Source organism: Ammodytes marinus (genome assembly GCF_949987685.1).
Source record: "Ammodytes marinus genome assembly, chromosome: 11".
NCBI lineage: Eukaryota > Metazoa > Chordata > Actinopteri > Uranoscopiformes > Ammodytidae > Ammodytes > Ammodytes marinus.
The window spans coordinates 23,155,642-23,180,250 of NC_137215.1; the positions used below are offsets into that span (position 1 = coordinate 23,155,642).

At 41.4% G+C, this 24,609-nt stretch overlaps 1 protein-coding gene across 1 annotated transcript; it reads left to right on the top strand.

The window, feature by feature from the left end:
• Positions 1 to 1,399: 1,399 nt before the first annotated feature.
• ret (ret proto-oncogene receptor tyrosine kinase) lies at positions 1,400 to 23,527 on the top strand. Its single transcript, XM_080036260.1, has 20 exons — positions 1,400 to 1,577; positions 12,227 to 12,469; positions 12,716 to 13,006; positions 13,691 to 13,929; positions 14,026 to 14,218; positions 14,323 to 14,522; positions 15,714 to 15,996; positions 16,491 to 16,622; positions 17,039 to 17,149; positions 17,293 to 17,403; positions 17,571 to 17,812; positions 18,256 to 18,403; positions 18,521 to 18,628; positions 18,719 to 18,933; positions 19,346 to 19,468; positions 19,554 to 19,624; positions 20,217 to 20,354; positions 20,499 to 20,598; positions 21,592 to 21,739; positions 22,625 to 23,527. The coding sequence occupies exons 1-20, from the start codon at positions 1,499 to 1,501 to the stop codon at positions 22,780 to 22,782; spliced, it is 3,333 nt and encodes a 1,110-aa protein (XP_079892386.1). The 5' UTR covers positions 1,400 to 1,498; the 3' UTR covers positions 22,783 to 23,527.
• Positions 23,528 to 24,609: the final 1,082 nt, after the last annotated feature.

The following is a 24,609-nucleotide window of genomic DNA, read 5'->3' on the forward strand; positions in this document are numbered from 1 at the left end:
AAAAGCATTGTACTTTTTACTCCAATACATGTATTTAAAACCTTTGCTTAGCAGTTATCATTTTGTACTTTTATCCTAGTAAAAATGGAATGTATGACTTTGACTTGTACCAGATTATCTATAGCCTACTGTTGAATTTGTACTTTTACTTCCTGTTGGTAAAATGTCTGAATAGTTATTCCACCATTGTTCAAGAATTTTACCAATAAACAAACTGACAAATGAATTCAAAATGTAGTTATTTCTTTCAGTTCTTGTTCATTTCTCCTTTTGGACTTCTTCCTCTTGGTAATCATTCTATGGTTCCCTCTAGCATGCTTCAGTCATGAACTGTAGCAAACTATTTTGTTTTAATCCATTTGATACAAATGAGTCAGACGGAGTAAACCAGTGACAGTAGGTACAAATCTAATAGCAGTGTTAATGTTTTCCTCCTCTTAATGAGAGTTCCTGGAGCCCTGTGAGAAGCCCCGCTGCCCCCTCTGCAGCCCACTGAGCCCCTGTGTTTTGGCTCCATGCGGAGACATTGATTGGAGAGAGATTGCTGTGTGAGTGACTGGTGTCCTGCCCCGAGGCTGCAGCAATGCATCACTCCACACTATCCAGTCACACAGAGATCCCTCACTGGAACGCAAGCCTTCAGAGCGGAAAGGTTCCATAGAGTTTGACCAGCTTCACATGGCTGCTCTTACAGTAGTGAGCTGATTTAGGTTCTGGCACTCAAAGTGTAACTCATGAGCAGATAGACTCATGTACAGTAGAACTCTGCTAGTTGGTAGTGCAGTGTCATTAATACATTGGCTATGATGTCTAGGGCTGTAGCTCAGAATTGAAATAGTTCATAATTTATCCAAATTTCAAACCCTGCTACCTCTTCACTGGCAGGTGTTTGTTTGATGCTGGGCCACTTCCTGGAACCTTGTTCTGAAAGGTTGTTAAACTAATATGATAAATGCTACTGGATGTGAAATAATGATTATTTCAAAATAAAATGATGCATAATATAAAAGTAGTGATTAAAATGAGCACACCTGGCACCCTTAAAAAAAACAGTGCCTGTAGCTTTAAAGTTCACCATTACATGTATAGCCTAATGATAATTGCTAATAATTTCCCCCCCGCAGAGTGTTAATGAGATGACTGACCTGCTGGTAAATTATGCTCTTAAATTTCCTGTAGATGCTGTGCTGCCTGCTGCTGCCGCGGAAGCAGCGGGGCAGTGAGCAGTGAAGCAGTGAACCTCCTCCCCCCGGTCAGCCAGTCAGCCCAGCAGCGTTCACCAGAGCCGCACACTGCACCCCGTCTATGGGACGCTGAGGACTTCATCCATCGCGCGCGCACAGGACACGCACACGGGCTTTATACATCGCCTTCGTTCATTTGATCGGTTTGACTTTTTTTCTCTCTTTTTTTTGAAATCGTCATTCGAAGGAACTTTTATTTTTTTATTTTTTGAACCACATTTTCATCCAGAAACTTTCACTTATGGTTCGCGAATATGGGGTCAAGTTGTGGTTTCTCTCGGGGAAACATCGTTGTGGTGGTGGTGATGATGATGATGATGCTGCTGTCGGAAGGTAAGGTTCATCACTAGCTTTACTGTTGCAGGAGGGGACTCAAATTGATTCTGATGAACATATGTTGCACTATGTCTCTGACCTATTCTAAAAGGATAAGGATATGTTGGCTAGGCTATGCAAAAATAAAAAAAAATAAGAAATTAAGAAATTCAAAATAGTCTTATGCACAACAGCACTAATTTCAATTGTGTGTTTTCTTTAAAGTTCTTCTCCTCTGCTCTGTTTGAGACATTATCTGTGAACCCGCATCGGTTTTTGTTTAAAGCATCATCCTCATCTCTTGCTCCCCCCACCAAGAACTAACCATTGTTTGGTTTGGGAAGCACTTAAAATTCAAAATTATTCATGATTCCCTGACCATCATTGTAAAAAAAAAAAAAAGATGAAGAGAAAAAGGAAGAGAGAGGAAAGATTGCTCCAAAACAAAGCCACTAGACCTGAAGTCTAGATGAGAAATGACACATACACATGGAATTGGCCGCTCATGTATAAAAGCTCAAATTGCTCTGCTAAATTGCAACATTTTGTTTGTTTGAGTGAGTTTTAAGGCTTTTGCAAGGACTATGTCTGAAATGGCATGAACACAATGCCGGCACTGTTCCATGCTGCAGAAAGTGATACTTGCATTGTGTGCCGCCGGTTGTTATGCGTGGTATGGCACATTGAAACCTAGAGGCAAATATCAGCCATATATCATAATATTATAATCCCATTCACAATCCCACAGCCCAACTGTACCAACACTGTCCTCACATGCAGGCTATATTTAAAGTGTCTCTCATTGCTCGGGAGAGTGCAAATCTCTGCGTGCAGCAAGCATGTCAGATGTGATGCTCGGACAAATATAGGGCCGTTGTGTGTGTGGAATTCCTGAATTTGTTTTTGGGACTTACAACGGGGTCTTAGCAGAGGTCACCGTCAGTGCTTTCATCCAGGGATGTCTAATGTAAAAGTGAGATCATCATCACAGCCTTTGAGAGGAATTGAGATGTGAAAAAGGTGTTAATTCTCGTATCAAAGGGTCAGTGCTATTTTATGCCTGCAAAAGTAGCAGGGAACTACAGAATTACGTCATTGCCACAAGGGAGCAGTTTTTCCTGCAGTGTTGTTAAATTGATTAATGAAAATGTTAAAGGTGACACAGTTGTATGTAATGCTCTCCAGTTATTGTTCATTGTGACAGACTATACAGTGTAGATCTCAGCAGTGCACAAGGCCTGAGAGCTCCACATCACTCCCCACAGTGGATGTGTTGCCGTTACATGCATTAACATCTCACTTCTGCTTTGTTCCACACATACTGCCCCACAAGCAGGCATTTCTCCTGATATTTATAGATGAACACGAATGTCAAGGTCGTGATGGTAATCAAGCGGGTGCTGAAATGTACACCCGTACGTAAACACAGAGCCCCCTCACCTGCCTGTTGGTTGCAACAAAAGACCTACACTTGATCAGGAAGGGAGGAGAGGCGAGCCGTGGGCAGGTGTGTAGCAGCTGCTCCTATCTCTGGGCAAACACTGGCTGTTTGTTTTCTTTAGGAAAATATCGCCTGTTATACAAGTGCACACAGCCAGCGCTCAGATTGCAGCTCGGACGCTAACTGCCCTCAACATGACACATCAGATTGATTTTGCTGTGCAAGTTCAAGCTGAGGCTTTTGTCTCACTTTTTGGAGGATGTTCTGTTGACATCTTGAGCTGAAAACCATTTTATTTTTATTTTTTAAAGTAATTAAATCAGCAAAAGTGAGTCAGACGGATTTTCCGATGTTATAGTGTCATGATGCACTTTTTGTATCTGTGTGAGTTTTCATCATCATACAAGTCATTTAATGTTTGTCAGAATCTAAGGAAAGGCTGCATTCTTTGTCTAAATGGTTTTAAATGGTAGCAAAACGATTTCATAGTTAGTGTTTGGTCATTCACAGCATCACTGCTCCAGGTTACAGGTTACTGGTTCGTTTAGTGTTTCTTGCTGAGGTAATCAGACAAAGGAAATTGGCAATCAGTGCTCACTATAAGAGTAATCAGCATTTCTAAATGTAGCTGCACTTCTGAGTAGAGTTAAGTAGAAAAAGTAAAGCAGTTCAAGACATGAGTTAGAGTGAATTCGAGGCTTCAGCTCCTCTTTGTGTAGTTAGATAGTGTGGCTGTTTGGATGTAAAAATGTTTTTGGGCGATCCTGTTTGAGATGATCTAAGGCACTGAGTTCATCCCTTCAGTTTTTGATGTGAAGGAGAAGAACACATACTTTGTTTAGCATCTTATTCTAGACGGCATTTTGAAATGACTTTTGTTTGTTATCATTTATTTACTTAAAGGTATGGCTAATGATATCTCATAAACTGGCAGCTCTGTGGTTGTGAACAAAACGTGCAGGGTTGAAACTCTAGAAGTACCTTTTGTGACTAAACCTGGTGAAAGCCTTTATCTAAATTAACCAAATCCTCTTAACAGACACTTCTGTGTAATCCATCAAGAGGAGCCACAGATGTTTTCACATAAAAGCATCGACCGGTTTATCTTCCACCGTGACCCTGCTACTGTAGCTTTGACCCCTCTTTGCCTTCTGACCTTAGAAACCTTAACCTAGAGCTAATGTCCAGCAATGACCCCGCCATCCCAGGGGAAGCCATGTTTGCAGCCTCTTCAGCTGCGTCTGCTTTCCATTGCATTTGAACGATCGTTTACTTTTTCAGCATCTTTTGCTTTTTGAGAAGGACCAGACCAATAAATCTCGTGCATTCTGCTATTTGATTTAGCCCCTTATTACATTATGTGATATAGTAAAGCTTCGGTCTTGTGCTGCTGCCTATATGGACGCGCTGTAAATCCTGTCAATTTTCCACTCTTGCTGTCACTGCCTCTCTTTTAGTATAATTGGGGGGAAAAACATCATAAAAACAAGTCGTTTGCTGCAGAGTTGATCTTATAAATGAAATTGTGTAAACAGTGACACTTCTCTTTGTGTTTTAGGAAGAAAAACTCTCATTCTCCGTGGCTTTGGGTCAAAGCTGTTATATGAGGAAAAGGAACAATTTGATTACTTGTGCGTGGCAAAGGCACAGGGGATGTGTTTATTGATTTGTTTTTTAAAATGTGCCTTACAACACATGTCTCAGCATGACGTGATCTAAAACTACAACCATCTGTCCTTAGTTTTCCTCCTCCAGTCACACCCCCCCCTCCCTCCCCCAGTCTCTGAAAGGACAAAAAGCCACAAATGGGAAGAAAATGTAAAGTTATTATATAACACAAATGCTGCTGATGCCTTTTTGGACACAATAAAAAAGTTGCTGCGTCTTCCAGGTTTCATTAGCATTAGAGCAGTGAGGCAGCAATTCCGTCTTCTCCAGGTCTGACATTTTGACTTTCAATTATAGCCCCTGCTTTTGCCAGCTTGTGCAATTTTTTAACGACCAAAACGTTGGCAAAGATGCATCATCCCATTAGGTTTCTGACCAAATTGAACCAACATTTTTTAAATATAATTTCTGATGTAGGGACACAACCACTTTATTATTGCTTCCATTGCTGATACTTTTTGTCCCAGGCTCCAGACTGTTGCTTCTGCTGCTACTGGCATTGCATAGATGGTGCTCCTACCTGTCAAAGCTCTCTGCCTGATCCTCTAGTCAGTTCAGGGTCACACTTCCCTCTCATGCACAGGATTGAATCTAATTTGCTGTGGTGAAAGGACAAGGAGACATTGATTGAAATGTCGCCCTCGGGGCATTTAGCCCTTTCGTTTCACATGGGTCTTGACAAGTTATTTTCCGGTCGCCCAGCCGCGCGCGCTGTGTTTGACCCATCATTTACAACAATAAACCAAACCAAGAACAAGCTCGTTTGACTCCACGTGGTCCTCCAGTGACAGAACTGGATGTGGGGGAAATGTTGTATTTTGCAGTTTCCAAGGTGTTAAAGCGTATCAGCTTTAGACATTATACTAGTTTGCAAATTCATTATAATTAGCCTACATGAAAAATTACACATTAGACTCAAAATTTAAACCCCATTTGAACCCTGCTGCATCTCTTCAGGAAGGAAATGCGCCAATCCCCAACCTTACATCACTGTTTCCATTAGTTTGATCCTTCTTCAAGACTGAAGTGGGCAAACATGTTGGAAATAGTTTTTCCTATACCAGAGGCTGCCAGTGGCAGAAACGTTAAACGCTGCACTTCCATTTGTACTCAAAGATCCGTGCCCTCCATTCTTTGCCATAAAGCAACGTCCCTCCCTATGTTTCCATAATCTAATCCATCATATTCATCAGTCTGAAGCTAATAGCTGGCCTATACCAGTAACCTCAACAGTGCTCTTTTAAGGTTACTGGCTGATAGCTCATTTTTTTAAATGGTAAAGATGGACTTATGTTCACATACAATACTAGCAGTGGGCCCTTGGGTTTCTCTGTTTGTCTGTCTATCGGTTGTCACTTTGGTCAGGACCAAAAATATCTCAATTAATATTGGATGAACCATCATTTTTCCTTTTATGATCCCTTGACTTTATATCTAGCACCATCATTTGACTTGTCCAACACTTTGGTTTTGTGATGGATACAAACTGACTATGATTCCATGAGCCCCAGGTGTAGGCTACTTTGCGTTTAGTTCTCATTAGCAAATGTTAGCATGCTACCACGCCAAGCTATTATTGTGGACATGGTAAACAATAAACCTGTCAAACATCATGGTGTTAGCATTATCATTTTGAGCTTGTTAGCATAATGCCGCCGACATTACCACAAAGTGATGCACACAAAGCACTGCTGGGCTTAAGTGCAGCCTCACAGTGCCACTGGCATGACTGCAGCCTTGTGAGAGGCCTGTTTCTCTTGGCAATGGTTAGTGCAGAATACTGTGTTTGGATGATGTCAGTGGGAGCGAAGATTTGAAAAGTAAATATTGTTCAGAAAGCAGTTAATTCTCTAAATCCGTCATGTAGTGATGAATATTTAATGAAACCCGTGAACGAAGCAAATACAACTATAACTTTGCAGTTTGGCCACAGGCAGGTCTAATGTTTTTGCCTGCTTCTGTGTAGGCATTGTTAGTGAGGCTAATGGCTTTTTACCACCAGACTGATAAGGATGGAGATGTTTTCTCAAAGCAGTCTAATGACCGCAGCATTAAAAACCCAGTCTGGAGCTCGATGAGGAACCACGTGGTCCATTTTTGATGCTACTGTCCTTCCCATAGGAATACTCCAACTGGATTTGTACTCACAGCTGATCCCTAAGGAGATGTTCTATTAGATTCCTTGATGACTGATGAACATGGTTCATTGGATCTCAGCTCTTGTATTCTCTGTGTGCTAATTGGATTACACTATGGGGGTAATTGATTATTATGTTACGGTATGCATCAAGTGAGTCATTTACCTGCAGCCCGACTAGCTCCTAAAAACTGAGATCAGATATCGTATTACTCTGATGAAAAGTCAGATGACTGTGCCTTCATGACAGGAAATGACTTTCTTTCAATTCCCAATTTCCCAAACAAATTCCCAATTGTTTTGAGATTTAAAGCATCACGTTTGGGACTATATTACTCAATACAGTATGATTTGACGAAGCAATCTTACGTATACCGACACAGGAAGCCGAGAGGGAGAGATTTTAAAACATTATTATCAATAATGGCTTTCAAAAGTGGAATTATAGCTCAACGTGCAGCTTTTAGTTAATTGAATCCTCGAAGAGAACCATTCCCATAACTGTTCCATCTTTGGAGTGTGATAGGGTTCAGGGGGGATTACGATATTAATGTACTTATACTACCATGATATAACCGGGCGAAATGCTCCTTAACGCCACTGGCTACAGCTACTTTGTAATAGAGACGATGGATTAATGGGGAAATGTGGATATTGATGGACTAAACTGTGGATTTGGCTGTGAAATTAATGTGTAATATGTATGTGGCACACGTAACACAGGAAAAAAACATTTGAGTCCATATTACGTGCGACGGAGATGATTGCACACATGTAGCCATCGGCCCTATTCTCCCCGTCGGTCTCATCAGTGAAAAACAATCAGCATCACTGTTGATTAGTACGGTTATTGATTGTTCTGCTGCCAGACACACAGCCTTTTCCAATGGGTCGTTACCAGGGACAGATGCAGCGCACGTTGACCTTGGGAGAGAAGAGGGCACCGGGGCTGAGCTCTCTCACTGCAGAAGCTCCAGTCTACGGACAATTCTAGTGAGGGAATAAATCACAGAGTTTTCTTGATCTGCCATGCTGTCGACAAGGATGCTCTCAGTAAGGATGTCTGGGTTGGTGGGGGGGAATCCAGATTTAGTCACGTTGAGACTGAGCGGCAGATCCACACACAGAGGTGGATTAGTAAGCCTGTGGGTCAGTGTAGCGCATGAGCTCATAGCTGGTAAATCTATCAGCCCAAGCACGCATTGAGCTAATTGAGTTCCTGTCTTTGTCTGGGACGACGGAGAAGGGCGTCCCATCCTATCCGCTCCTCCCGAGCAGTCCTAGACACTGGCTGTGATCTGTGGCTGACTGAGCACATGGTTTCAGATTCTGTGATGAGCTCGTGTCCTGTGTGTCCTTCCCCGGTTAAAATATGAGACGAAACGGACACACAGGCCATACTAGACTCAAGGCATCAACAAAAGGCTGCCAGGAAGAGCATACGTGTTTTTTCCATTGTTTTTCTCGTCAAATAAGTGACGTATGGGTTCAATTTGGCTATCCACTCAGCAGTACGTGATATCTTTAGTAAACACGGATTGCTACACGAGTCCTCCTGTTCAAACACTGGCTATGTTTGCAAATTTATTTACTCCAGCTTTTGAAGAAATGGTGGCATGTGTGGCAGCTCAGCATCAGTTTTATGGGCGTGTGAGGGCTGTAAAAAGCTCTGCTTATGATGGTAATGTTTACACACTTTGAGTTGTGGGAGGTCAAGTCCGCTTCAAAAACAGATTATTGTCCATATTTATATCATTATCTGAGGGGAACCATTTTCCAGTCCTACCAAGACAGAGACCTGCACCACATCTTTTATTTTGAAAATCATCAGCAGGCATGGCCATAAGAGGTGAAATGTCATTACTATCAGTGTTTTCATCATTTTTGTGCATCATTTAGGGAAGGTAATGAGTCATGCTTTTGGAAAAATCATCATCATGGCTTCACAGACCAAAAATGCCATTTGCTAAGAGAGGCCTGCTTGATCCATTCAATTAATTAGTTTTGATATAAACTGCTTGCTTTCTGTTGGCTTCAGTCCTAGAAAGAAATTGAATTTTGAATGTTATAAACAAATTGTGTTGCAGGTGGTCCAGCCATCGTGGCTTGGAGCCAAGGCCAGCATTCGTAAATGCTCCCACTGGTTAGCACGTTGTATTTTGTTGAGCTGCTGTCATCTGCTCTGTTTGATTCATGACACTGTCATGTGTAAGATATCTGTAGATTAAATTAATATTTGTTTATTCATCTAATTAAGGCCTGTGAAAAGTCAGAGTATTTTTCCAGCTCATTACAGATACAAATGAATCAAGGATCTTTAGCTTCTTAACAAATGAGTACAGGCACTAGTCTAATAATGTGGTATGACGATGATTAAGCTTCAATTGCGGCTCTTTTTGCGCCTGTCAGTAAGATAATAGCTCCCTCTAATGGCCGTATTAAGTATAAAAATTACACTTACATAAATTACATGAATTTCTACCATTGCACTTACTGTTTTTTCTCACACAAAAAGAGAGACAAGAAACAACTTGTTTAAACGGGTAGTTATCTTGCGTTAATCATGTCTCTTTCCTTGTTTTCTTCAAGTGTCTATTCTCAGAAATATTCCAGTGCCTGCTTTTGAAGTAAATTATAATTTTTTACATCCCTCTTCATTTGTCAATCATTCTTATGCCTTTAAGTTTTTGTTTATTGTTTCATTTTATGACGTTGCTGCCTGCCATTATTGCAATTTTTGAAACACTTTAATAATAAACTAAATGTGTGGCAAGCAGTTGTGAACTATGTTTGTGTTAGCGGCCAGTTAGGAAACCCATTTTGAGTGGAATCCAATAGATATCCAACAATGCTCCAATAGACTGGAAGATAAAAAGATATAACACATCTAGAATCCATTTTTTTGTTTGTGATAGATAGAGGAAATGGAAAATCCTCCATAAATCTAAGTCATGAAACTGACTCCCGACATCCCAACAGGATTAACAAACAAAGTGGCCCGCTGTTTGTTTTTGTCATTGGAACACTTTTAATAAAAGGGCCGCAGCCTCCCTGAGTGTATCTCCATCCGTCAGGAAGGAGGCCACATTTTATCCATCAGGCCGTCCTCCTGTCATCCAACCCCCGCGAAATTAAATCAATGTCTGAAACCAGAGCCGAGGCCCTCAACTGCACCACCAGAAATAGAAAATCTAGTTTTGCTGTCTGCTAATGACATTAGTGCGTTCCCTAAATGGTCGCCTGCCGTCGTCAAAGAGGAACACAACGGGGATATAATTACAGGAGGAACACTCACATCTCCATTTTCCTGTAAAACACACAGCCCCGCTATAGCTCTTTATGGATTGACCCAACACACACACACACACACACACACACACACACACACACACACACACACACACACACACACACACACACACACACAGCCCTCTGGCAGCTAATGATTCATTTCTGTAGCATATCATGTTCTCATCCCTTGTAATTAAACTTCTCAAGGTGAACACAAGGAGAATCGGAAACCACATGTTATTGACCATATGAGAAATTCATTAAAGGCCTGAATAAGTGTCATTTGAGCCCTCCTTTCAATTTCCGCTAGCAGGAGAGATGAGATGTATCAGACAATGGGGGGAAAAAATCCGGAACCTGTCCTGTTCCATGTATGTGTTAATTACATTCAGTGGCCGGACGGCATTGTCAGTGGAAATTGTTCCCACTGTTAAATATCAAGATAGAGATCTCTGATAACTGCTGTTTTCCTGCTCTGTAATAAGACAGGGACTCATCAGTAATGTCAGCCGGTATTTCTCAGTCTTCACAGGGTTGTAGGGGAGACCGGGGTAAGTAGGCACACTTTTTACTCTAGTGAGAATTGCTCATCACCTAAACATCTTTCAATAGTCATTCCTACATTAAATTTAAGCTTAAGGTGTTGGCTTGAAATGTGAACCCCTCACTTTTTCTAACGTATTGTAATAAAGAAGAAATTTACCATCAAAGACACTCTTAACACATTGTGACAACCAACCCCATCAAGGGGTCGGTTGTCTCACACTATAGGGTTGTTTGTCACAATTTTATCTTTATGGGAAAAATCTTAAAAAGAAGGCAAGAAAGCAGAACTACATTTGAAAGTTTAATTTCATTGTCAAGTTGAAAAATAGGCCTATAACTTTATGCATCTTAACACAAAATGAGCAAGGAATTAACAAAAAGGAAATCCATATTAAGACCAACCTACTGTATGTAACAACATAAAGAACAAAACAAATAGGTCTAACAATAATAGCCTACTCAACTAGGATACACACATTCACTATCTGAGTTACAGTGATGGCAAATGTAGAGTTTGCTCACTCTTAACTAAGCAGAGATTGTGTGCCCACTGGTTGCACATACAACACTTCTCCCTTACCTCCCCTGAACGGGTGCTGGAGAACGTTTCCATACAAACCAAACACAAACTATCCTCTTCATCTGATGAAGATTCCTCCTCCTACTGTCTCTTTCTCTTCTGTTTCTCTACTGCACCCCAGAGTGCACTGGGGTGCAGTAGCCTTGGCAACTGGTCTAGTTTGGGATGCACTGGGTCGTTTTGATTTTGTTGCCCTTTTTCTCTTTTGCATGCTCGCTGCCTTTCCTGCTCAATTATCTCCTTCTCTGGGGTGTCAGTGAGGATACAGCTTGACATTTTCTTTTGTTATTGGGTTCCTTTCCTGGCTGCACCATTTGGATAACATGTGACAACCAACCCCCCAAATAATGTGACGACCAACCCCAACTGGAATTTATTGCTAGCATCAAGGCCAACAACCATCTGACAACTAATTAGCTTGCTAACCACAATCCAAACTATAGTTTACCCTTCACACTTTTTTTGGGTAACAAGTGTTTTGTTATAAACCCATTGTGTAAAAGCCTAGAAGAAAAATACTGAGGAGCTAAATATTAACAGTCCTCTCACCTCAAATGCAGCAGTCTAACTCCAAGGAAGACTATGTAGGTGACCTCTGATCCCAGTTGTGGATATTTACATACCAAAATTTTACAGACAGCGCCTTCTGGTTCCGAGATATAACGATTGTGACAACCTACCCGTGTGACAAATTACCCCGTTCTCCCCTATCTAAACGGCAGTCTGCCGTATTGAGCTGGCAGGCAGTGCCTTTGCCCCCACGTGGCGTCTTAGCCAATGATTTAGCTAAAATGGAGCGTTTCAGACATAGGCTGAAAAGAGGAGATTCAGCAATGGCACTATGAGAAATATAAAGGGTTTTTTGGACGCTACAACATGAAAACTGTTTAAATTAGAAATCCAAATTACAGTTTTAACCTGGAAATGAGCATCATATGTGACTTTTAAAAGTGAATTTGACTAAATCCCCCTGTGACTTACTTAGCTGCCTGTTTTTTCTGCAGGAGCGACAGGGCTGTACTTCCCTCAGAATGAGTACATGGAGACGGTGTACGTGGGCCAGCCAGCAGGCACCCCGGTCCTCCAGGTCCACGCCATGCTGGACAGCGCCTCTGAGCGGCCTCACTTCTACCTGTGCTGGAACGTTATCAGACGGCCAGCCTACAGCTCCTGGTTCAGCCTGGACATCAGGACCGGCATCCTGTCCCTAAACAAAACCCTGGAGGAGAGCGACTTCGCCTTGCTACGTGAGTTGGATACGAGCGTTTTACTGTAATGGTAATGTAAAGTCCCGTTTCAGTGCCAGGTATCCTCGACACAAGAGAGTAAATGAGTCTCTTGACGTTCATGCTCCTTGCATACTAATAAGGGTTCTGCCTTCTGGATGATAATGTAATTGCATGCAGGCCAAACGAAAAAAACAGCACAGTCATCAAAAAGAGCACTGTCTGAGATTAAAATGCCTTTTGTTTTTGTTTTGGCTGTCTCAACAGTTCAAAAGTCGTGGTCTGTGAAGAAGCTATACCTGCATGCCATGGTGCTGCCTAGCTCCAAACAGTCCCCCTGCATCATCCGAAACTCCCCCCGGATCAGCCTGGACTTCGTCAACACCACCATGCCCCAGTGTGCTCAGACGGATATGAAGGAACTATGCTTCCCACACAGAGACACATCCAACCCACACATAATGGAGAACAGGTTCCCCGGTGCCCTGCGGCAACTCCGGCGTCTCACCAGACTCAACCTCTGCCCCAACTACACCATCTCTTACAATGTGGAATCAGGTTAGACATACAGTATTAATAAAGACAGACTTGAAAACAGTTTTAGGAAGAAATAACAAGTTCTTCCTCTTACATAATTATAACAAGTTCAATTCATAAACAATAAAATGCAACACTGCTGAATTAAATATATGCAGGGCTTATGCCACTAGCCTTTGTTGCTCTAGTATGACCATCGTGGGCTAATATTTACTCTGGGTAAATATTGTTGTAAAACCCACTATCTTGAGGCACTTTATAGAATGTATGACACTTTACTATTTTTGCTACTGTTACTTTAGTTTAGCATTTTAGTTAAAGTTGGTGTCAGCAAAAGCAGTTTTTGTCAAAATCGGTGAAAATAATTCAGTATTAATACATATAAACAGACATGAAGCTATTGCTACAGTGGGCACTTTTGTTTACACACCCTTTGTTTAAATACCCGTTTACAGAGCTTAGGATGTGAATTAACTCTACATTTTATCTTCAGTACACACACAGAACAGACAGATAGTGGATCGGTAGGAGATATTTTACTCATTTTGACAAAAGTGATTTTGGCAACAAGCATTTTTGAAAATCGCTTACTCCACCTTTAACTGATATTATTCCAGCACCGCCGCTTGTAGCCACAGTGACAGATATTTAGCAAAAGTTATTAGTCATGGACACCTGATTCATAATAAATCCTCTTGTCTACAGACACCCCAGCACCATTTGCTGTAAATGAGAGCACCACAGAGCTGGTGGTGACCGCTCCGTTGGACCGTGAGGAGAGTGAAAGCTACAGACTGCTGCTGGTGTGCACAGTCCGGACAGAAACACTCATCACCAAGGTGGAAACCTCACTGGATGTGTTTGTCAACGATGAGGACGATAACGCACCGTTTGTGAATGGAACAGACACGGCTGATATTATCATCAGCTTCAATCGGACAAAGGTGAGGAACACACTACTGTAACACTGATCTGATAGGCCTGAATGTTTTATAGACACAATGTTGCTTATTTGCTCCATACATTTGTTTCTTCTCTAGGGTGGATCTTTTGGCACTTTGTTCATCTTTGACAGGGATTTGACCCCCATCTATCCCATTGACAAAAGTCACAATAAGTATGTGGGAACCTTGCTCAGCAGTGACCCATGGATAAAGGAGACATTCGACATAAAAGGCACCTTCAGTGAAAAGAAAGCTGCTCATGGCATTCGAGAGACCGTCCACGACTACCGTAAGTACCACAAGACAGACTTAAATTCATACGTTTTTTTGTGAACCTTGTTATTTCTAAGCTAAATTTTCATGTCGTCGTCGTCGTCCCCCCCTTGGTTGTAGAGCTTGTCCTGAAGAGGAACCTGGTTGTGACCGAGAATCGCACCGTACAGATGGACTACCTGGTCAATGACACAACCTACCCCGGTCTAGAGGGAACAGTGTTGCTGCACTTCAACGTCACCATCTTGCCGGTCCACATTCGCTTCGCCAACGTCACACATATGTTCACGTTGGCACGCAGAGCTTCTGTTTATGCACAGGTACTCATGACTACCAACCGTAAAAATCTCCAACTCTATTAAGTCCGCTTTTGTCGTTAATAAAAAGTTTAGATGTTTTTTTCGATAACATTATTCACATGTCCATGTGTATTTTGAAAGATAAACAACAACAAACCTTCTACAAATTCTCCAGCCTAACACAATTTCTTTGTATTTTTTTTTATCTACACACTTTACCCCATCACAAACAACCCATTTACTCCCAAGATTAGCTCATACCAGCTTGTTTTGAGGGTGTGTCCCTGTCTGTAGAAAAATAAAGGGGAGGGGGGGGGGTGAATTTGTTGTCCTGGGTAAGTGAGTGGGTGCAAAATCCACGGTCCTTCTTCTGTGCATATTACATTTATCCTAAAGTTCAGGCAAAGCTGTTATAAGGCTTCAGCACTCACAGAAAATCATTGAGAAATCGACCAAAGTAACAGATGACTGTGTTCTTATTGTTGAACTGTGGTGGAAGCATAGTTAGAGAGAATATGTCATTCTTATAACAATTCAATTGTAGGTATTTGCTGCAATGTGGTGCCATACATTATGGAAATACCCACTTGTTTTGCTTAACTCTGCCATGGCCATGCACACAGTATAGATACAAAATACCATTTCTCATTAAAATACACTCAAGTTAAGCAGCACATGATCAAGCAAAACTGTTAAGACCACACATAAACATGACTTCACTTGAAAACATTACTTACTGACAATATAATAAATAATACGAATGAAGTTTTAAGCATTGAAGTGCACACAGTATCATCAAACGATCTCTGCTGGATGAGCCACATCAGCAATGGCATTGTGAAAGATTTTAAACCAGTCATTTCAGCAACATCTGGGCTAAGGCGCACCATGCTTCAGAGTTTTGATGCTGCAATGATTTTATGACTTATTGGGATAAATAAATTCTGAAATGATATACAATGTTTAATACATTCACTAAAGAAACCATTTTAATGGCTTAAAATATGACTTAGTGCTGACTCACTCTGAAATACACTGAGAGACTGCCATCTGCTGGCTCAGTAAAAAAAAACAAAAAAAAAACAATAACTCAATTCATTAATGAGTATCCCTATAATTATTACAGCAATCCATAATGGTGCTTGCATTATATCATCCTTCCACTTTAATTTCCTACTGTCGTTCAGATGTTCAATTGTCAATCCTTCTCAGGTTGGCAGAGTCTGTTTGGAGAACTGCCAGCAGTTCGATGGCTTCAGTGTCACATACCGGCTGGAGGTGCCAGATAGGAACGTGTCCGCTGAAGTGCAGTCGTGCTATGCGGCCGTCAGCATAGCCCAGGCCCCGGACGAGAATTGGGGACTTCTCTATGTGAACGACACAGAGGCACTGCGCAGGCCCGAGTGCCAGGACCTGCTGTACCTTGTGGTAGCCCAGGAGGAGCACACACAGCTGGAGGCAAGCACGCAGATTCACATCATACTAGATGGTGAAGGTGAGTCACCCCTAAAGTCGACCATACCATCTTAACCCATGCCTACCTCCCACCATTGCAGTGACTTTCTTGAACTCAGATTAAATAGATTAAAAGGCACAAATGGGTGCATACAAATTCACCAAACTGCAAAATGCAGGAAATGAAGTATTTGACACTCACGCATTTCTGGGGGAGAATCATCAGACCAAACCCCCCCCCCCCCCATTTAATATGTCCTCCCCCTAATGTTGAAATGAAACCTACGTCCGTGTCTCCATATCACACAAGGTTTTAGAAAGAAAGTGAGTTTAATTCTTTGCATCTGGACTTCAGTTTTTTTTAGTTTTCTCTGGATACATTTGATCATTTGCTGCTTTTTCTAAAACAGTTTGAGTTTCATTTCCTAACTAATTCCTCGCCACTGGACGAACACATGTGCAGACTCCTTTCAACAGTTTCCTTGTGTTTCTAACATCTGGTTGTGTGTGTGTCTTTGGCACTGTCGTATTAAGCAAAAAAGTCCAGTCGGGAGAGCCAGCAGTTCCTGTCCTGTGCGGAAAACAGACGGCGAGGAGACTGTGAGTCTGTCAGAGGCCTGGGAGCCACAACAGGGAGATGCCAGTGGAGGCAAGGCACTGAGAAAAGTAAGTTTTACTAAATGAACACTTAACATAAAGTGATATTAACTTTTTTTGTATTCTTAATCATATAACATTTTAACATTTGACAATGAATCATGTCCATATTGATAATAAGACCGTATAGTTGTTTAACTGGGACCAAACTCATCAAAGAGAACGTGTTTTCCCAACTAATGGTGGTACTGGAACAACTTAAAGGACCAGAACCAGCATATGAATTCATAGTGACATCCTGTTCGCATGTAAAAAAAAATGTGCTCCATTCTATTTTTTGGATAAGTAACGAATGGCACCATATGATAGCTAAGGCAATTCAACATAGTGATGTATTGTTGTTGAACTATTGATATATTTTTCACCTTTAATCAATCTAGTTTTCCCCCTTTTTCATTTTTCTCTTCTTTGTGTTTACGTTCCAGGAATATCTGAGAATTACTCCACCTGCTCCCCTGACCTGCAGACATGTCCGGATAGCTTTTGTGATGCAGTTGAAAGCAAAGATGCAACAATATGCCCACAAGACTGTACAAGTAAGAACAACACATGCTTTGTTTTCGTTTTTCGTTTTATCACGCTGAGGTTTTTCTGCAAAACATTTACAGATGTCAAACACATTCTGTATCACACATCTATAAATAAGAACATTCTGTGTCCACTTTTTTGCCTCTTGAAGAGGAGATTATCGGAGGTCACGAACGGGGCTTGAGGAGCGGGATCCAGGCTGGCTATGGAACCTGCTACTGCTACTCTGAGAGATGCTTCTGTGAGAAGGAAGACGTGGAGGGTGAGTCAAGTTGTCATAAATCGCCTGTCAACGGTCGGTACTGAAGTGAAACTACTGTCTCCATGAGGTCCTATACGTTATGTCTTCTCTGTAATGAAACCAAAAAATCGATCGCTGCTTTCTTGAAAAATGACTGTATCCTGCAACATTTTGTACTTCTCCTTCAGAGACGTTTTGCGACGACATGTGCAAGACCATCATTGCCACGGCCCTGCTCCTCTCCTTCATCGTGTCCATCCTCCTGTCCTCATACTTCATCCACCGCTACCACAAGAACTCTCCCAAGCCCCCGATAGCCTCCGCTGAGATGACTTTCCGCAGGCCGGCTCAGGCTTACCCCATCAGCTTCCCCGCCAACTTACGCCGGGGCTCGCAGGATTCCATCGAGCCCGACAACTTCAAAATACCCGTAAGCTGCTTCGTTCAGTCTGCAGAGTTTGTTGAACGGGTTAAAGGTGGAGTCAGCGATTCTGGAGAATGCTTGTTGTCAAAAAAAATTCCAAATTCAGTGGATATCTCCTCACAATCCACTATCTGTAGTTGAAGTGTGTAAACTGAAAAAAAAATCCAGCGTTAATACACAGCTTAGGCTCTGTAAACTGGCATGTTGCTAGCTACAGTGGGCCCGCTTGGTTTCCATATTACTTTGTTTGCATACCAGTTTACAGAGCCTAGGCTGTGTATTTACACTGGATTTCTTTTTCAGTGCACACATAGGAGAAACAGGTGGCAAATCTTGAGGAGATTTTCAGTGATTTTGACAAAAAGTGATTTTGACAACAAAACATTCTTCAGAATCGCTGACTCCACCTTGAACGAGTCAAAAACTGTTCATACCTTTGTGTTCTACAGGAGGATCCTAAATGGGAGTTTCCTCGTAAAAACCTTGTACTGGGCAAGACGTTGGGAGAAGGAGAGTTTGGGAAAGTTGTCAAGGCAACTGCTTTCAGGCTGAAAGGAAAGGCCGGTTACACCACTGTGGCTGTGAAAATGCTCAAAGGTAAGACAAGCCAGACAGGGAACAGATGAGTCGGGGTATTAATAGTGACACACACATTAGGAGTGAACTGTCTGAAGAGATGAATGGTTTCATCATGGCTCTTTTCTTCCATAACAGAAAACGCCTCGCACAGTGAGCTGCGAGACCTGCTGTCAGAATTCACCTTACTGAAGCAAGTCAACCATCCGCACGTCATAAAGATGTATGGAGCATGCAGCCAGGACGGTAAGGACCCCAGCACTCCGGACATCATTTCTCAGGGCATGTGTGTTACCCAGTAGAGTGTAAGTCATGCATTTGTTTTGCTCTGAATAGGTCCATTGCATCTGATCGTGGAGTACGCCAAGTTCGGCTCGCTCCGTAACTTCCTGCGTGAGAGTCGGAAAGTTGGCCCCAGCTACATGGGCAGGGACGCCAACCGAAACTCCAGCTACCTGGAGAACCCCGACGACAGGGCCCTCACCATGGGCGACCTCATCTCCTTCGCCTGGCAGATCTCCAGAGGCATGCAATACCTGGCTGAAATGAAGGTATTGTACAATAGTAGAAAAGGCTGCATATTCTAACGGAACTTGATGTAAAAGTAAGCAGTTTAACGTTTGAAAAAATACTTAATCAGTTATAGCAGCAGTCAAGTTATACAACCTGAAAGAAACTGGAATAGCAGTTTAAATGAAATGGATGAAATTATTGGTAGATCCAGTGGAAGTCTAGGCGTTAAAAGCAGGTAAATCAAGACAAAGAGAAAAATAAAGTCAAAATCCAAGTTGAAGAATAAGAAAAAATTAAAGAGTGACATGTCAGTTGAGGAGTAAAAGATGAATGTAGCTGATGTGGAAGAGCTGAAGCCATTTCAAGTGTGCACTGTAAGCAGTTGAAATGTGTCATTCGGTTGTGTAAGCAACACAAAAGGCGCTTTAAATGAGCACTTTGTTCTGACAGCTCGTGCACAGGGACCTTGCAGCACGAAATGTCCTTGTAGCTGAAGGACGGAAGATGAAGATCTCAGACTTTGGCCTTTCCAGAGATGTGTACGAAGAGGACTCGTATGTAAAGAGGAGCAAGGTAAAGAATTTTTTTTTTTTTTTAAAGTGTATTTACAACACTCTTTAAAATATGTAAATTAACAAGGTCTCTCTCTGTTTTCCAGGGCCGTATACCTGTTAAATGGATGGCTATAGAGTCCTTGTTCGATCACATTTACACAACACAAAGCGACGTGTGAGTACAATGGTCATTTGAAGGGAATACCTTGTCATGTTGGGAAATACACTCTTTCACTTTGCCAATTTATGATATCTTAGCTTAGCATAAAGAATGGAAACAATGGGAAACAGCTAGCCTTGCCCTGTCCAAAGAAAGCACAATCTGCTTTCACATCGAAAGCTTAACAAACATTTTGTCTCGTTTCTTGAATCTCCACAATAGGCGAAGTGTACAATACGTGTTCAGTTTTTGAGAAGTTACTGCTCTTGTTAAATCGCAATGTTTCCTTTAAAAAAAATTAAATGGTTAGATTATAGCTTAAGAGATGCTTGTATACAGTTTTTGTTATGCTCAGACAAAGACGGGTTAGCTGTTTCCTCTTGTTTCTGGTCTATATGCTAAGCTAAACTAAGCGCTTGTTGCCCGTGTATTCATATTCAACAGACAGATACTAGACTGGAATCCATCTTCTTCTCCAACTCTCATCAAGAAAGCAAATACGATTATGTCCCAAAATATTGAACTACTCCTCCAAGCAATTACCCGATAATTCCTTTCGTTTAATTGACATCTTCTTATGAGCTCCTGCATGTGTTTTTTCCTCCAGCTGGTCCTTTGGTGTGCTGTTATGGGAGATAGTGACACTGGGAGGAAACCCATACCCAGGTATCGCTCCTGAACGCCTCTTCAACCTGCTCAAGACTGGCTACAGGATGGAAAGACCAGAGAACTGCTCCGAGGAAATGTGAGCGCTCCACTCTCTTACTCCACACAGCATCACCTCATTTCTACCGGGTGCAATAAGTCCCTTCCACCTCATTTATGAACCAGTCATGGATGAAATAATACTGATTTCACCCACTGTAAAACTATTCCCCCCCCTCTGCAGGTATAACCTAATGCTTCGATGCTGGAAACAGGAAGCAGAGAAGAGGCAGACATTCTCAGACATCAGCAAAGAACTGGAAAAGATGATGGTGAAAAGTCGGGTATGGTGAAGCTATATCGTACATTATAATAAGTTATTGATATTCCTCCACAGGAAAGAAGTGAGGGGGAGCTATTAATCAGCATCCTTCCGTGCATTACTGGCGCAATTTTGACAAAACTTCCGTAATGCATCATTGAGTTCTGACAGTCAGGAGTTAGTATTTTGCTTTCCACTGCTTTTGGACTGGCTATAGCTGGCCCCAGAATGAGCACTATATATCATCTGTGCTGGACAACATGTACTGTTGGCTTGCCCTTAGAGTCACATACACACCGATGCATGCTGTCTTACACTGCTTCACTGTATTATCCTTAACTATGCCCCAAATGCTTTGGATACCATAATTAGTGTTCCAAGAGCAATCCTAAAATGTGGTCTCGTAATCACAGAGCATACCAGTCAGGCTCCTGCTGTTTACTTGAGGCTAAATATAGAGCATTTAAGGCGAGGCACTGCAGGCAATATTGTTTTTATAACATATCTTTGTTCATACTAGTATTAATAAAAGTTCCATAATTTACATTTACGTGTTTATTTTACCAAACCTTAAAGCACTTATACCAGTAAAGATTTTAACTCTGGCTTTATTCAACCCCTAGATTTTAGTGGTGCAAATGTACATACAACATTAGAATATGTATTCAAACATTTCTGAACATTTCTGTACAAGAACATGTTGTGTTAATGTAAGGAATCGACTGGCAAAGTTTCATGATGATATCTATAAGTTCAAAATGTTTACCCTATTCATCTGCAGTGTCTCGCCTTAAGGACAAGGCAGTGCAGGCAAACCAGGATACAGCAGGCTAGTTCTTTACTGCTATCAGAAAAGGGCAGTGGATCAACTCAATTGATAGTAAGCGTTTCCCTAAGATCTATTTCAGTAGACGTAACGGCACTGTGTGTGACTGACGTTTATGTTGAGCACTCTTGGCCTTAAGGCTCCTCCCTCAGTAATCGGCCTAATCTCACCTTCATCTGCTCCTGTCAGGATTACCTGGACCTGGCTGCGTCCACGCCAGCCGATGCCCTGCTGTATGACGACGCCCTCTCTGAAGAGGACACGCCTCTAGTGGACTGTAATAACGCCCCTCTCCCTCGAACCCTCCCCTCCACATGGATTGAAAACAAGCTCTATGGTAGAATCTCCCACGCATTTACTCGATTTTAGAAACAGGACACACAACACAAGCTCTCTTTTTTTGGCAATGTGGTGATTGGCTTTCTTTCCGTAGTCAAGTGATGTGTGACTGTGATCTAGGCATGCCTTTGGCTGATTGACGCTGACACATCTCCCATTTCATCGTAAATGAGAGGCTCAGTGAAAAAAAGATCTTGTGTCTTTCTTGACTTTTTCCGTCTTACTTGGACCTGCTTCTAATGTACATGAAAGCTGACCACCAAAATGCAACATTTGTAAATACTGAATATATATAGTATATACCCTCCATTCTCATTTATATGGCAGCGCTCATACTCATGCTTCATCAGCATTTCTTTTGTAGATAGTTCATCGTTTCATTCCATGACATTTTCCATTGTCATTGTCATTTATTGGTTTGCATTGGAAGAGACAGTGTGTCACATTTGAAACAGGTCCTCGCTCAGTCAATCACTCGCTGTGTGTTTTTTTTAAATTCCAGATTGTCATACATTTCTTGACTTTCTAATGTATAGTAGCTTTTCATGTATGATTTCACAATGCTTAACAGAGAAACAGTGAGGCTCTCGAACTCAACTCTCCAGTGACACTGAAGTGAAGAACAACGTTAATTGTTGTCCATCTGTATTTCTGAACTGTTACAGAAAGGCAGCGATGGGTCAAATTTTTAAATTAAAACATTATAGCCCATTATAAAGAATTAATTGTGTGATATTTCCATTGATGTAGCATATGCAAATGAAGGAGTCAATCAGGACTTGTTTCAGAGACTGGCCCTACAGAATTTGACTTGAGAGCCTTACTGTCTGCACGCTGTCTATCTTTCACTGAGTGCAGAAAAATGATTTGTTCTCGTTTTTAGGCATGTCATACCCCAACTGGCCTGAGAAGAGCCCGGTACCACTCAGCAGACATGATGCCACTAATCCAGTCTTTACAAGATATGCCAATGATAGTGTTTATGCAAACTGGATGGCTTTGCCTTCACCCGCAAAAGCTGTGGACAAGCTTGATAGCTAAAGACAAACCAACACTGTAGAAAAGATGACAAATTGGTAGATGTGTATATTTCTATATGACTGTACATATACAATCTGATGCTAAAGTTGGTTCCCTTTTATTTCTGTTGCACGGGTATTCAGCATCTAAAACTGGGGTCTTTCTTTGCTGCAAAAGCACCTGGATCAATATAGACCATGCTTCATTCAGCTCTTCAGTATGTTATAATTACCTCACGGGTCATGTTGGCCAAGTTGTACCACTGCATGACTATTGTACCAGATTGTATGCCAGTGTCAATGTCTTTTAAGTGCCTGTGCCGCTTCTACAATAGCCTCCAATTATTAGTGTGCGACTGTGAAGATCTTATTCCAGCCCAGGAATTAAAGGGGACGTCTTTACCATCACCTGTTGTAGACAGCTGGGATTGGAGTGGACGAAAGCAAAAAATGCTGAAAATGTAAATTTTCTACTTTAGGGGATTGTGCTCCCCAAAATGTCCATTTTGTGTTACTCCCACAAGATGCTTCAAAACTGTTCTTGCCAAAGAAAAGTGACACAGACATGTTCAGTGAACAGTTCTCTTGCTTTTGTTCTTATTCTGTTTTTTTTTACATGGAAAATATCAACTAGTGAGCGCTCGTCCAGTGTAATGACATGAGACTTAATGTAGATTGTGACCATGTCCATGTCCCGTGTCAGCCTACAGTTCACTTTTTTGATTCACTGTAATGGCAATCTTTGTGGAAAAAGTACGATTATGTAAACTAATGAGTGTTATCATTGTTATGTTGATATGATTTGATTATGTTTCAATTATTAATAAACATAAAAAATGTGCAGTATGTCTGGTCACCTCATGTCTTTAAAAAGAGCATTTGTATATAGATGACCTTAATGTGATTGTTCCTTTTACAATATTCAAAATGCAATTATCTGTGGTGGTTCACATAAAATGATTACTTGCTATAACATCACACTATAATTTTAAGTCTCAGTCCGACTCCAGACATTTTGTTCATCATACACTGTAGCTTTAAGATATTTACACTGAATTTCAACTCTGCACCACCCTTGTTTTGATTGTACGCACATGATTAATATTGAGAAAGTGATGAAGGAGAGCAGGGAAGGAGAAAGCAAATATTTGTCTTTCTGTTGTTTAAATGAGACAAACTAGAGATTAAATTTGAAAAGATTTCTTAAGTAGGCTGGTAACTCTTTTGGGTTGACATATTGTTTTTAGGATGTAGCCTACGATTCAAGATTAAAATATACACAACACAAATGATACCTGTCACCCCCTCCTCCCTCATCTCTTCCAGCAGGACTTTCACCATGCCCTGTCATTTTTAATGTTCCCACAGCATATTTTAACTTTCAATCAAGTTAACAGAGGTTAAATCAACAGTGCACACATTTATAACATCAGTGTCTGGCAAAAAGAAACCCTGAAAAAGACAGATTATTTTGGTATTGATTAAAATATCTCAGTGACAGATTGGTGAGCTGTCTCTTGTGTGTCAGTCCTTTCCGCATAATGTGTGCTGGGATCAGAGTGGCTGTCACCAGACGCCTTAATGGGACTTAATAAAGGAAATAAATTAATGGCTAAAATAGAGCTTCATGGAAACTCTGTGCACCATGGTGATAATAACAGATCCCATGTTTAAACATTAAACAAATGATTTGTGTCTAGTAACAGCGGTAATTTAATTTACAGTTGTCAGCTAGTGTATCATCACTGATAAGAAGGTTTGTTTTATCTGATGGCACTGAGAAATACAAATCAGAATACAACTTGATAAAGCTTTCTTTCTCTCTTTTTTTACAATAGAATATAGATTG

Bases quoted from the DNA above. Each gene is read 5' to 3' on its own strand.
- ret (XM_080036260.1), top strand. From the start codon at position 1,499: ATGGGGTCAAGTTGTGGTTTCTCTCGGGGAAACATCGTTGTGGTGGTG. The intron at 12,470-12,715 runs GTGAGTTGGATA...CTGTCTCAACAG, and splicing joins GAGCGACTTCGCCTTGCTAC to TTCAAAAGTCGTGGTCTGTG. The intron at 19,469-19,553 runs GTAAAGAATTTT...TCTGTTTTCCAG, and splicing joins CGTATGTAAAGAGGAGCAAG to GGCCGTATACCTGTTAAATG.